The 13197-nt window shown below is 54.2% G+C and overlaps 1 protein-coding gene across 1 annotated transcript in view; it reads left to right on the top strand.

Moving 5' to 3' along the window:
- Positions 1-13197, top strand: part of MYOM2 (myomesin 2) — a 60157-nt gene that overhangs the window by 17997 nt on the left and 28963 nt on the right. Inside the window, 8 exon segments of the mRNA XM_077771892.1 lie at positions 239-400; positions 2723-2864; positions 4685-4884; positions 5520-5573; positions 10909-11036; positions 12446-12624; positions 12626-12868; positions 13048-13195. Of these exon segments, the coding sequence (XP_077628018.1) occupies positions 239-400; positions 2723-2864; positions 4685-4884; positions 5520-5573; positions 10909-11036; positions 12446-12624; positions 12626-12868; positions 13048-13195 (1256 nt within the window).

Genomic DNA, 13197 nt, shown 5'->3' with positions numbered 1-13197 from the left:
AGGTCGACCCACCGTCCCCAGAGACCCACTCGCTGTCTGTGCCCCAAATGCCGGCCCTGCCCCCGCCCTCCTGCTGGGCACTGTGTGCTCCTGGCGTGTAGCACGGCTGCCAGGTTGCGGGGAGGGGGAGGCTCCCTTCCCCCGAGCCCCGCCGCCCGGCCAGGGCGCACTTGTCCACTTTGATCATCTGATCTCCACGGCGGTCTCTGAAGCGATCCTGCATCGAACTCTCTTTCAGACGTGCTGGTGAAGGAGTCCAAGTGGACCAAGATGTTCTTCGGAGAAGGCCAGGCCTCCCTGTCCTTCAGCCACCTGAACAAGGACGACGAGGGTCTGTACACCCTGAGGATTGTGTCCAGAGGGGGCATCAGCGAGCACAGCGCCTTCCTGTTTGTGCGAGGTACGCGGTCCTCCGGGCTGGAGGGCGGGAGGCTGGGGCCTCACAGAGGCTGGGCCGGAGCACCGCGTGCAGGGCCAGGCTCCCTGCTCGCCGGGGCCTCCTGACACGACCCAGGCATCCCTGTCCCGCACGCACGCCGGCTCGTGCCCTGACAGCGAGGCCGTGACTGACTTGGGCACAGGTCAGAATCTCAATTGTTGTCTCTCCGTTGCTAAATTGATAGAATCTGTAAAACGACTTCTCAGCGTGCACATGCCTGCACTACTAATCCTCGAGAGAACTGAGGAGCCGAGGGGGCTCCGGAGTCGGGGTGTGGGGGGTGCCCCTCGGGGCCGCTGGGTGCGCTCACGGGACCGGCCACGAGGGGAGGGCCGCTGTTACTGTTGCTGCTGACTTCGGTGAGTATGTGTGTGAGACGCCTGCATGGCGCTGTGCGTGCGAGGGCGTGGCCTCCTGCAGCCATGCGCTGTCCCCTGTCTTCCTGCGGGGGTCCCGCCGGGGCCTCCCGACCCCCATGCCGTGGAAGCGAGGACAAAGTCATGGTGCGCCAGCCACAGGGTTATGTTACATACATGACGTGAGCCCCTGTCACACGTAGGCACGTAGCTGCATGTACGCATTTGTGTGTGGGTGTGTCATGTGTACACACCTTATAGCTGTCCCGTACTACATAGACACGTAGGACACATGACACAGTTGAAACTATGTGTATTGTATGTAGATAGATTGTATGTGTACCCACACACACACACACACACACACACATACACGTATATATAACCTGACATTCTTATGCCCATTTTGTCAGCAAGGGCTGTTATCCTCTGGCTCCCAAATGCAGATATGGCGGCTCAGAGGCCTGGGGACTTCTCCAGGGTGGAGGGCAGGGGGTCAGGTGTCCGGGCCCTTCTCTGGGGTGGAGGGGCAGGGGTCAGGTGTCCGGGCCCTTCTCTGGGGTGGAGGGGCAGGGGTCAGGTGTCTGGACCCTTCCTGTGGACACTCAGCCGCCCCAGGCTTCTCTTTCAGCTGGTGGAGCCGTCTTCCCTGCATCTGCTCCCAGCCTCCTGCGGCCTCTAGCTTAGAGGCCCTCCTCCCCAGGGCCCAGCTGAGCCGCCCCGAAGATTCCCGAACACTTCGTTCTAGAAGTCAGCGCTGCTGTCCTGAGCCTGGGGCCTCTGTGCGGACGGGCTGCCCAGCCTGACCGGCACTCAGTGTTTCTGGCACCATCATGCCTGCGGCGAGTCAGGCTGTGTGCCTGGAGTCAGCATATTCTGTTTCTCACCGGAACTCTTAGATCAGAGTGCAGGAAAGGGCTGTATCATCAGGGAGTATTAGAACTTAAAAAAGAAAAGGAACAAATGTAAAACAAATACCCTCCCCTCCTCACTCCCACAAGATGACATAAACTTGCAGGGCTGCAAAGCTTAGCCCTTTTGCAAAGTTTTACCATTTTTGTTAGGTTGGTATTAAAGTGTCCCTCCCATTCTCCCGTATGCCTTCTGGCAAGCTGTCTCAGCCCATAAAAATGCAATAAATACAGCATGGCTGAAATTGCCTTGTATATTCAGCACCACCAGCAGGAGGAAAATAATGCACGTAGCGGGCAGTTTAACCGTTCTGATTACTTTCTGAGGGTTTTGAACAGGAGAGAAAATATTTGGCTCAATGTCAAGGAATGCTTAGCTTTTAAATGCCTGGAACAAGAGAGTGTAACAGTCATGGTTACAGAATAAATACAGATTGCAGATAAGGAAATTAAATGGTTGGCGAATCTACTTTCTGAATAGCTTTCAGTGCTCCTGTAGTTAAAAGCTGAAAATAAAACTTAGGTGCATTGTGGTCACGAATGGGCCGTGAGAGTGAGTGTCATGTGGACCCAAACATTTGCTCATAGCTTGCAGAAAAAGAAAGTTTTAAGTCCTCAATCTTTTATGGATTTTGAAAGATAAAAGTGTCTCCAGTAATATTTCTCAGGTGTTAAAAAGGCTGCACTATTATCAACATTTCATTGGTTAGTTTCTGATATAACTTTATGGGATAATCCCCCATCAGGAGAAAGTGACCTTCAGTTTTGGAAACAATTACATAAAATCATAGACTTGAGTATATTATAGAGGACAGAACACCTTGACTTTGAAAACTCATAGCTATGTTTATGTTTCTCGTCACCAATTCACCATAGTCGAAAAGAGTCAGGTCATTTACAAGTGAGGATTAAGCTGGGGGTCGGATGGAATGGAGCAGATGCAAGTTCAAGTTTGAGGAAGCTGTCAGCAGGCTTTCCAGTGCCCCCAGCCTCACGCCTTCTGTCTCCCACGGCAGACGCAGACCCACTGGTCACCGGGGCCCCAGGTGCACCCATGGACTTGCAGTGCCATGACGCCAACCGCGATTATGTCATCGTGACCTGGAAGCCGCCCAACACCACCATGGAGAGCCCCGTCCTCGGCTACTTCATCGATCGGTGAGTGCCTGTTGCCTTCTTCTGGGAATGCAACGTTCTTGAAGTTAGTGTTGGCACGGATGGTGTCGTTAGATATTTTTCTAAACCCAAGTTCATGGCAGCGTTCTTGATCAGTACGTCACTACATGGTTACTGAAGGCCCCTGACCGGATCGTTGGAAGATAGCACCCCGTGGCGGGGCTAGGGCGGGTACATTCCTGTGTGCCCCACTTGGGGCTCTGTGTGCCTGTTCCACCCCCGGTACCGAGTCCCCTCCAGCTTCTCCAGGCACATGGAGCCCTGGCTGTGGGTTCCGGGGAGACTTCAGTCCTGCCCCTCCTTCCAGAACAGAAGACGGACTGCGTGAACTATAGCCAGGAAGAATGCCAGCCCATTCCTACCCAAATTCCAGTCTTCCTCTCCATTAAATCAGATTTTTTCTTGTTTCTGAGTAGAAAAAATATTGACATTTCAAATACAAAAGATTGAACTTTACCTTTGAGTGAACAACTTAAATGTGGATCATCCTCAAGTATTGGAGTCTTACTTCTTTCCTATTCCTTTAATTGGTGTGGCGCTCAGGGCCTGAGAAGGAGACAAGCAGAGCAGGTGAACTTACTGCACATGCTTTTTGTGCCGCAATGATACATGTCAGTCACTGAGAAAAATCATAGTCAAAGAAAACGAATTCGGAAGTAAGATAAAGGGTCTAAGCTATGGTCTATAGAAGGATGGTGTGTCTGGGGAGGGATTTAAGATGCTGTATGTGTAAAACACAGTGGAAGAAGAGTTAACTTCAGAAAAGTCAATCAAATCTGGTTTTTTAGCAGTATGTGTATTAAGTTTCCTTTTCCACACCAACAAACCTCTTTGTTGAGGGAAAATATTCACCATCAGGACAGTATTTGCAAGTGCGAGGGTCAGAGTTTGCAGAGCACGTTGGTCGGGATCTGCCTCGAATTAAAAAACAAAAAGAACAACAACAAAAAAAACCAGGACTATTTTCTGTTTTCTTGTGACATTTGGAAATCTTTTCAGCCGTTTGGCGAAAACAACTTCATGGCCCTTCTCTTTGTGATCCGTTGTCTCCTTCATTGACGAGAATGGACCCCTCTGGGGGGCGAGGGGGCAGCAGCTCTTAGCCGGTGCCCCTCCTGCCCTGCAGCAGCCAGTGTTGATGTAAGCCGGGTTCCCTGCCAGACACTCAGCCTTGACCGTGTCGCGTCCTGGCCGTAGCAGGTTAGCACGTGGGGTCACAGTGCTTTCATTAAAACATTCTGAACAGTTAGAGAGTTGCTTCCTTAAAGTGCACATTCAACCTGGCTCCACACGGCTCCGGAAAGGACTTTTCTGGACCCGCTGTGTTCTCCTAGGGACTTGACATGACGTTTTGGGGCTGAAATTTCTCAACCTGTGAAGAATGGAGGCCCGTCTCTTCTGCATTTCCAGGATCTGGCCAGCACTTCATTACGGTCTTCAAAAGACTTGCTGATTCCACACGAGACGTGCTGGAAAGACATCTTGCTGGCTTCGGGACAGACTGAGTGGTTGGAGGCAGGAACTGATCTTTAAGCCATAAATCATCAAGCTTTTAAATATTTAAATATATCTACTTCACATTGCCTAAGTAACTCTGTCTTTTAAGGTTTATTTATGCTACCGTTTATATAAATCAGTACTTTACCAGCATCACTTTCTACCAAGACAAAGTACTGTCCTGTTATAATTGTCCTTGATATATCACATGTGTGTAGAATGGATGTATACATTTTACTAGATGTAAATGAACGATTTTACTAGACTCATGTATCTGTTATTCTCTGCCCTTTTTTAACTCGAAGGTGTGAAGTGGGGACAGACAATTGGGTTCAGTGCAATGACGCGCCTGTGAAAATCTGCAAATACCCCGTGACAGGCCTTTTTGAAGGGAGGTCTTACATCTTCCGTGTGAGGGCCGTCAACAGCGCGGGCATCAGCAGGCCTTCCAGGGTCTCCGAGGCCGTGGCCGCCCTTGACCCTGTGGACCTCAGGAGGTTACAAGGTAGGCGGTACACATTTCAAGCTCCAGTCGTGTTGTGGACACTTGGGACCGTCTTGTGTGATTTGTTCCTTGTCTTCTACGCTCGGCTGTACGTGAGCCTTGAGAGCGCCTTCCAGGGCTGAGCACGGGCGGTGATATTGTATGGTGTCCCTGTGCCCACCAGGCCGCGTTGGGAGTGGGGCGGCCAGGCGGGCACGCGTGCGTCCCCACGAATGTGCACTGCCTTCCTGATGCCCTCCACTGGGACCCAGTTAGACTGGTTCAGAGTTAAGACTTTTCTCAGTCCACTAGGGATATGATTTCAACACATGCCAAGACTCAGAAGGCTTTGAAACCAAGCCACGCTGTTTCTGAATTGTAACTTCACACGACCCAGCTTCCCGAAAGGGATCAGACCCTCAGTTAAGTGAGCCAGCATGTGTTCCTTATCTCCGTGGTCTTTCTGGTCCAGCACACAGATGTGGGAGGCAGTAGCTATTAAGACTGTTCAGAATGCCTACTCTGATTCCTGGGGAGTCGTGAGCATGTTGTAATCAGGCCGCAGAGGTGATCTGCATCTCGTACTTGGTTAGGGGCGCTGGGCTTCTGTAGGAAACCTGTGGATGCCAGATTGAGTGCCGGCCTTTGTCTTGCAGCGGTCCATTTGGAGGGGGATAAAGAAATCGTGATCTATCAGGATGACCTGGAGGGTAAGTGGCCCTTCACCGCTTTGGCTTTGGCTCAGCTGCATGTGCCCAAGGGATTCAGGGTGGGAACGAGAGAGGAGTGTGACGGGAAGTACTCCCGGCTGGGCAGTGCAGTCTTTACACGTGAACATGAAACCCGCAGGCCAGGCCCACGCGCTTACAGGCCGTGGGAGTCAGGAAACACAAGCAGGGCAGCGTGGGGGGAGGATTAGGATCCAGGGGTCCCCATGGGGCCTCGTTGCTTCTATGTAGGGTTTGCTCCTGCGTTCTCCTGGGGGCGCACAGAGGAGGTCAAAGGACGCTGAGCCTTGGTCACCGGCTGAGGCTGGGGCCCTTTCTCTCAGACTCCATCAGGGGAGGGCTCTTTTAGTTTTTCCTTTTAAGCAAAGATTGTATTGCCAGCATTTTAACTGAAATGGACTGAGTTCTTGTTACCAGTGTCCTTGGTCTGAAAGTTTGCATTTCCCTCATTTATGCTGGATTTTACAAGCACTTCTCCCCGATATGCCTCTCAGGGACTGCAAGGAGGGGAACCTGGCATTGTGAGCCAGAGACCCAAAGGTCTTATGTGGTCTTAGAAGGACAGTTCACAGAGAACAGTGGAAAACTTAAAAATGATAAAAGTTAAGTTTGGAGCCTCAGGACATATACTTTGGAACGAGCTCTCCTTTAAAATCGCTGTGGTCCAAGCGCTCTGTCCTCAGGGAGCCGCGGACATAGGCGTCCTTGGTCCATTTCCATATTTGCCCCCAGATGGGCTCCAGCCTTGCAGTCTTCTGCACCTAAAATCGTTTTCCTCTAGTGTCTCAAGAAGAGCATGTAATGCCTGAAGGGATGCCCTTTAAGAGTCCCGGCTGAGCCCCATGGGGACAGCCAAAGGCTCAGTGAAGACCTCCGCTGCCAGACATACTCAGAAACGGGGAAGATGCTCAGGGAAGGAGTAACAGAAGAAAAATAATTGAGGAAAAGTTGACTATGACTTTCTGAATAACTGATGATAATGTCGCTCTTTGAACGAGTAAAACCTGGTCCTGCTAAGAGTGGAGGAGAGGTTCCTGGGGCACCCCAGCCCGGGGAATGTAGGCGCTTTTGACAGGAACGAGAAAAAGGAAGTTCCCTTGTTCACGCCTAGCGGGCAGACGGGGTCGGTGAGGAGAGAACTGTCTGAGCCATCCTAAAAGTGGGCATGTAGGGATTCAAATAAAATCACCCCAAACAAGGAGCCGTTAGCTGCTCCCCAAATGCTGCATATCGGTGGTGAAATTTGCATTACGTGAAGTAATGGGAGTGAGAAATAATCTAATAATCCTCCCGCGGCAGGAAGCGTGCCCTTCTGCAGGGAATGCCTCCCTTGTTACGCATAGATACAGACGTGGTGGATGCAAATGGCTGGCTATTAAGTGCCAAATAAGGAAATACCACCTTGTAAGAGATTTAGTTTTCTGGCTGATAAAATGGAAGTTACAGACACAATACATCTATCTTATTTCCAACTGAAGTGATGTCACAGATGCCATTTTTCATGCTTCTCATGCTTCCTTTCTCCTAAGAAGGCAGGTTTCCTGGCCCCCGGGGGCCTGTGCCTTTATTTTGTGCAATGCATCCTCTGTCATGGGGGCTGTGTTACTTCCGGACTATGGCCAACATGCCTGAGGCTCTGTTTGTGCAGCTGGCCACGTGGGCCAGGGCCTGAGACACTCAGGTGAGCTGAGGATTTGCCTGGAGTCCAGCCACGTGGGGCGCCAGCCCTCAGGGCGAGGCTGTGCGCGTGGCCACCCCACAGTGTCCGTGGCCGGGGGCAGGTGGTCCAAGATGGGCACCCGGTGCGCCACGTCAGCTCTGGTGAAGTTCTGAGTCCAGGTGTCTTGCTCCAAACAACACCTCTGCCAATTAGAACAGAAATTCCTCAGCGAGAGAACGACGTCCGGTACCCAAGCACCCGGGTTCAAGTTCTCCGTCGCCACCCTCCCCTGCTTCTCCCGGAGCCCGTCTGTTTCCTGAAGCCCTGCTCTAGCAAGAAAGCTGGTAGATGCCCATGTTTCTCATGAAAAAGAAATACTCCTTTGTGGTTCCTCTGCTATTTTATGTTCTTTTGCTCATTTTTCTAATGGGTTTAATCTTTATGTCTTCCTGCAAATGATCTTTTTATTTATTTGTTCAGAGAGAGAGCATGAGCAGGGGAGGGGCGAGAGAAAGGGAGAGAGCACCCCAAGCAGGCCCTGAGCTGTCAGCACAGAGCGCGATGCAGGGCTCAAACTCACAAACCATGAGATCGTGACCTGAGCCAAGGTCAAGAGTTGGACACTTAACCGACAGGGCCGCCCAGGCACCCCCCTTGCAAACGTGTGAACACGGGCACCGCCCCTCTCTGAATATTGCCCAGCTTTCCCACCCTTTCCTGACTCGCTGCCTCGCACGGCGGGCCGTGCGTTCTGGAAGAGCCCCAGCAGGCCTTGCAGCCCAGGCAGACGGCCTGCCTTCTGCTAACCGCACGCCGGGCAGTGGCCCGGGAAGGCTCTGAGTGCTCTGAATGCGTGCACATTCTCCCAGGCTCTGTTGTCACAGGATGAAGTTCGAGTCTCACTGACTTGGAGGGGACGTCCGGGCAGCCTGAGCGGGTCGTGTCCCCTGGGGTACAAAGTGCCGGATTTGGGATCGGGGGGATAGGGAGGCCGGGGCCGGTCCCAGGAGAGGGCCCCAGCGTGCTGACCTGCAGCCCGTGTGGGAGCACAATGGGCTCCGGACACGCGCACGCCAGCAGAGCGGAACCCCAGGGTGACCTGGTAACACACTTGGAGCCTCCTGTGTGGTCCTTTTGCTTTCGTTTCTCTGCCATCCTCTCGGCTGTTGGGGGCGCGGGTACCAGAGGTCAGTCCTGCCTGTGGCCCCTCCTTGCCCCCCACCCCGGCCCCCCTCTGCTGTCCGGGGCTGGCGTCATTGGCACTTCTCTGAGGCTCCTGCCGCCGCCAGCCAGCATGAGGGCAGAAGGCTCTGGGACTCAGGCGTCCGCCCCAGCCAGGGGTCCCCTGCTGACACAGCTGGCCCTTCCTTCTCCCACAGCCTCGGACGAGATGCTTCCTGCTCCACTTTCTCTGTGCGGGGCCTGAGGGCAGCGGCACACTCGGGTCCGAAAGCGCGTGGACGGCCGCCCTGTGAGCGGGTGCTCACCCGTCCTTCCTGCCTCCACAGCTGCCCGGCATCCTCTCTCCCTGGGGTGCCTCCCGCGCCCTCCAGCACCTCTGACATAAGACATAACCCAGGCTGCAGCCCCAGGGGCTCCGGGCGCAGTTGCTGTGTCTCCTCCCGTCAGGGCTGTGTCCGGATCTCTTCAGCTGTGGACGCGGCGCGTGGGTCCCGTCGGGCCTGAGGCCCCACGCCCCCTGGCCTCGCCGGTACTTCCTGGAGACACTCCCCACTTGCCGGAGAAATCCGACCCACTTGCCAGACAGCTCCTGTGTCAGGCCACACTGCCCGTCGGTGCCGAGTGCCTGTAAAATGTGATGCTGTCTGTAACAGGACTCCCCGGACACTGGACCCAGCTCCTCTGCCCAGTCTCCGCGCGGCCCTTCCGTTCCTTGCCGGGCACACAGCCCCGAGGGCACAGCGGGGTATGGAGAAGGGCTCTGAGAGGTCCTGGGGCGTTCAAACCATTTTAATCATGTGCTAATCTAATCGAGGCTCGTAATATGTTGTGTCACAACTGCAGGGATTGTAGGTCTGGAAAACCTCCACATCTCATGAAAAGCTCTCCCTCCAGACAGAACGCCCCCGACACCATCCCTGTGTTAGAACAAGGGTGTGTCAGGAGCTGGGTACCGCAGCCGGCTCCGACCGCAAATATTCCAATCCGGTCATTAGCAGGAGGCTTACTGATACCACTCCGGAATTTCAAACCTGTGAGTGTAGGAACGTGGCTCAGGCCCCTAGGAGGGAAGAACAGCGCACTGTAGACGGCGGTGTGGGGTTCCAGTTATGAGGAAAGTAGCCCAGGGGACCAGCAGAGAAAGGCAGCCACCTGGCACCAGGCTTCCGGGCCCCAGAACACGGGCCACCGGGAACTTCTGTGCATGATCCTAGCACCTGTGACGCTCCACTCTGGTGGGGTGCCGTGTTTCTTCTGGATAAATCTGCCTGCCTCCCTTTCCAGCTGAAAGTCTGGAAGATTTTTGGATTAGATTCTTCTTTTTTTTAGTGAACTGGCTTATGTTATAAACAAGATTAATTAGGTGATCTTAACCAGTGCGTTAGACTGGGCTGGGGAAGCAGTTTGCTGACCTCTCCAAATAGACACGAAGCAAAGGGCAGCACTGCTAGGGCGATTCTTTGGTGCTTGGTGATGTGCCCGAGGGACAGTGCTCCTAAGATGGGCTTCGGTGCACAGGGGGCCCGGTGATGTGCCCGAGGGACAGTGCTCCTAAGATGGGCTTCGGTGCACAGGGGACCCGGTGATGTGCCCGAGGGACAGTGCTCCTAAGATGGGCTTCGGTGCACAGGGGGCCCGGTGATGTGCCCGAGGGACAGTGCTCCTGAGATGGGCTTCGGTGCACAGGGGNAGCCACCTGGCACCAGGCTTCCGGGCCCCAGAACACGGGCCGCCGGGAACTTCTGTGCATGATCCTAGCACCTGTGACGCTCCACTCTGGTGGGGTGCCGTGTTTCTTCTGGATAAATCTGCCTGCCTCCCTTTCCAGCTGAAACTCTGGAAGAGTTTTGGATTAGATTCTTCTTTTTTTTAGTGAACTGGCTTATGTTATAAACAAGATTAATTAGGTGATCTTAACCAGTGCGTTAGACTGGGCTGGGGAAGCAGTTTGCTGACCTCTCCAAATAGACACGAAGCAAAGGGCAGCACTGCTAGGGCGATTCTTTGGTGCTTGGTGATGTGCCCGAGGGACAGTGCTCCTAAGATGGGCTTCGGTGCACAGGGGGCCCGGTGATGTGCCCGAGGGACAGTGCTCCTGAGATGGGCTTCGGTGCACAGGGGGGCCCGGTGATGTGCCCGAGGGACAGTGCTCCTGAGATGGGCTTCTGTGCACAGGGGACCTGGTGATGTGCTCGAGGGACAGTGCTCCTAAGATGGCCTTCTGTGCACAGGGGACCTGGGTGATGTGCCTGAGGGACAGTGCTCCTAAGATGAGGTTCATTGCACAGGGGGCCTGGGGCATACCCAGCACTAGCCAACTTCATCACCCAGCACTGACTGAATTCATCAGCCAGCACTAACCATAACTGAGTTCAGCACCCAGCACTGACAGAATTCATCACCCTGCACTGAGTTCATCACCCAGCACTAACCGAGTTCATCACCCAGCACTAACTGAGTTCATCACTCCTCCAGGCGACGTGCAGATTCCAGGGCCGCCCACCAATGTGCACGTATCAGAGATCAGCAGGACGTACGTTGTCCTCAGCTGGGACCCACCTGCTCTCCGTGGCAAGGAGCCACTGATGTATTTCATCGAGAAGGTACCATGTGCTCACTTTCCCAAACCAGCAGAGCCTCGCGGGCTGTCACACTGAGCTGTTCCCCGTGTTGTAAACACGAGCAGCTGTTAGCCGGGCCACCCCAGAGGCTGCATCCCGGACACTGGCATGGAGCTGAGGGTGCTGGCTGTGCTGTGGCTGCATGGTGAGCCCCACCGTGAGTGGGCCACAGGGGCTGTGTCCTGGGTCGGGGTTTGCTGCCTTCCTGTGAGCAAGCGGGTGTCCTCTGCTGGCCCCAGCCCCCACGAAGGCACCCAGATGGGGGAGCTGTACGTTTTCTTCCTGCTGCCACAGTCTGGCTCCCAAGTCTTGAGGGCTAAGTCAGACGTGGGCTGGGGGGTAGTCTGCTGGGGCTCTGCGTTTGTCCAGGGGTCACGTGGCCACTTGGGGGCGGTCTTGTACAGGAATTCACACTGCAGCTGGCCACGCGATCCCGTTCTTGGCTGGAAGGCTCTAGCTCTGGACGCAGGTAGAGATGTGGCTTGTGTTTGCAGTCCTGCACACACTTGCACACACTCACACAGGTGTATACACTCACACACACACTTATACACGCAGGCACACATTCATGCACACACACTCCTGCGTACACAGGACACTTATACGTACACATGTGCACACACTCAGACACACAGGCACATACACACTCCTGTGTACACACAGACATTTATACATACACATGTGCACACACTCACACAGGCACATGCTCATACACACAGGCACACACTCATGCATGCACGCACACACACAGGCACACACTCACGCATATGCACACACTTATACATAAACACATGCACAGATGTGCACACACTCAGACACACAGCCACATGCTCATAAACACAGGCACACACTCATGCATGCGCACACACACACTCATACATGCACACACACTCATACAGGCAGAAACTCATGCACACACACATACATGTGCACACACACTTATACATGCACATACATGCACGAAACCCATGTATGCACACAGCAGCACACACATGTGCGCACACTCATGCACACACACATGCACACACTCGCACAACATGGACACACACCCACATATGCACACTCGCATGCACACACAACTGCACACGTATGCACACATGTACACACATGCACTACAACCTATGTATTAATTCCTTTAAGTTGTGTAGGGAGTTTATTTGCTTTCACATATGACTGTTTACCAGTAAGCCTTGGGATAATTTCTTACCTACTTTTCCCAGTTGGGCTTCGCTTTTCCCACTCTTCAGAAAAGATTTGCCAATGGCCCAGCATGTGCTCTACCCATCAGACATCCCCAGAGGTTAATTCAGCTCCCTGAGTCAGAACGGTCCCCTCAGCGCGAGTTCGGGGCATTCTCCGCTTCCTTTAGTGAACGCTGTGTCTCTTTGCAGTCTGTGGTCGGGAGCGGGAGCTGGCAGCGGGTCAACGCCCAGACGGCCGTGCGGTCCCCGCGCTACGCCGTCTTTGACCTTGCTGAGGGGAAGCCATATGTCTTCCGGGTCTTGTCAGCCAATAAGCATGGCCTGAGCGACCCGTCAGAGATCACCGCCCCCATTCAGGCCCAGGACACAATCGGTGAGTGCGGCCGTGTCGGTGAGCGACCCCAGCTGGGACGGGCCTCGGGTCAGTGACGTCAGAGGCCATCACACTGTTGAAAAAGACAATTCGTGTTGTACAGGAGTTAACGTTCAAGCTGCCTGCAAATTTCATTTTGCAGGAGATGGAGATCTCTTTGCCCTGTGTTGGTTGGTACTCAGCATTTCTCCAAAGTTCTGTCTTATTTATTTTGAGAGACTGAAAGAGAGAGAAAGCTTGTGAGCAGANGCAGCGGAGAGGAGCCTCTTCACCCCTGGGATCGAGTCCCTGCCCTTCCCTGCTATGTGTGCAGATTGCCCAACCCTATCTGCTCCCTCCGGGATGTGCTTCTCGNATGCAGGGGCGCCCAGGCCCAACCCCCCGTGCAGGGGCGTCCAGGCCGACTCCCCCCGTGCAGGGGCGCCCAGGCCCACCCCGTGACCCTCCTGCCCCATGTCCCTGCAGCCGCCCCCTCCCAGCCGTATGGGCTCACGCTTCTGAACTGTGACGGCCACTCGATGACGCTGGGCTGGAAGGTGCCCAGGTTCAGCGGCGGGGCCGCCATCTT

This window comes from Crocuta crocuta, unplaced genomic scaffold (genome assembly GCF_008692635.1).
Source record: "Crocuta crocuta isolate KB4526 unplaced genomic scaffold, BGI_CrCroc_1.0 scaffold111, whole genome shotgun sequence".
Taxonomy (NCBI): Eukaryota; Metazoa; Chordata; class Mammalia; order Carnivora; family Hyaenidae; genus Crocuta; species Crocuta crocuta.
Note: the sequence above shows the minus strand (reverse complement) of the source record. Positions and strands in the feature narration are given on the sequence as shown.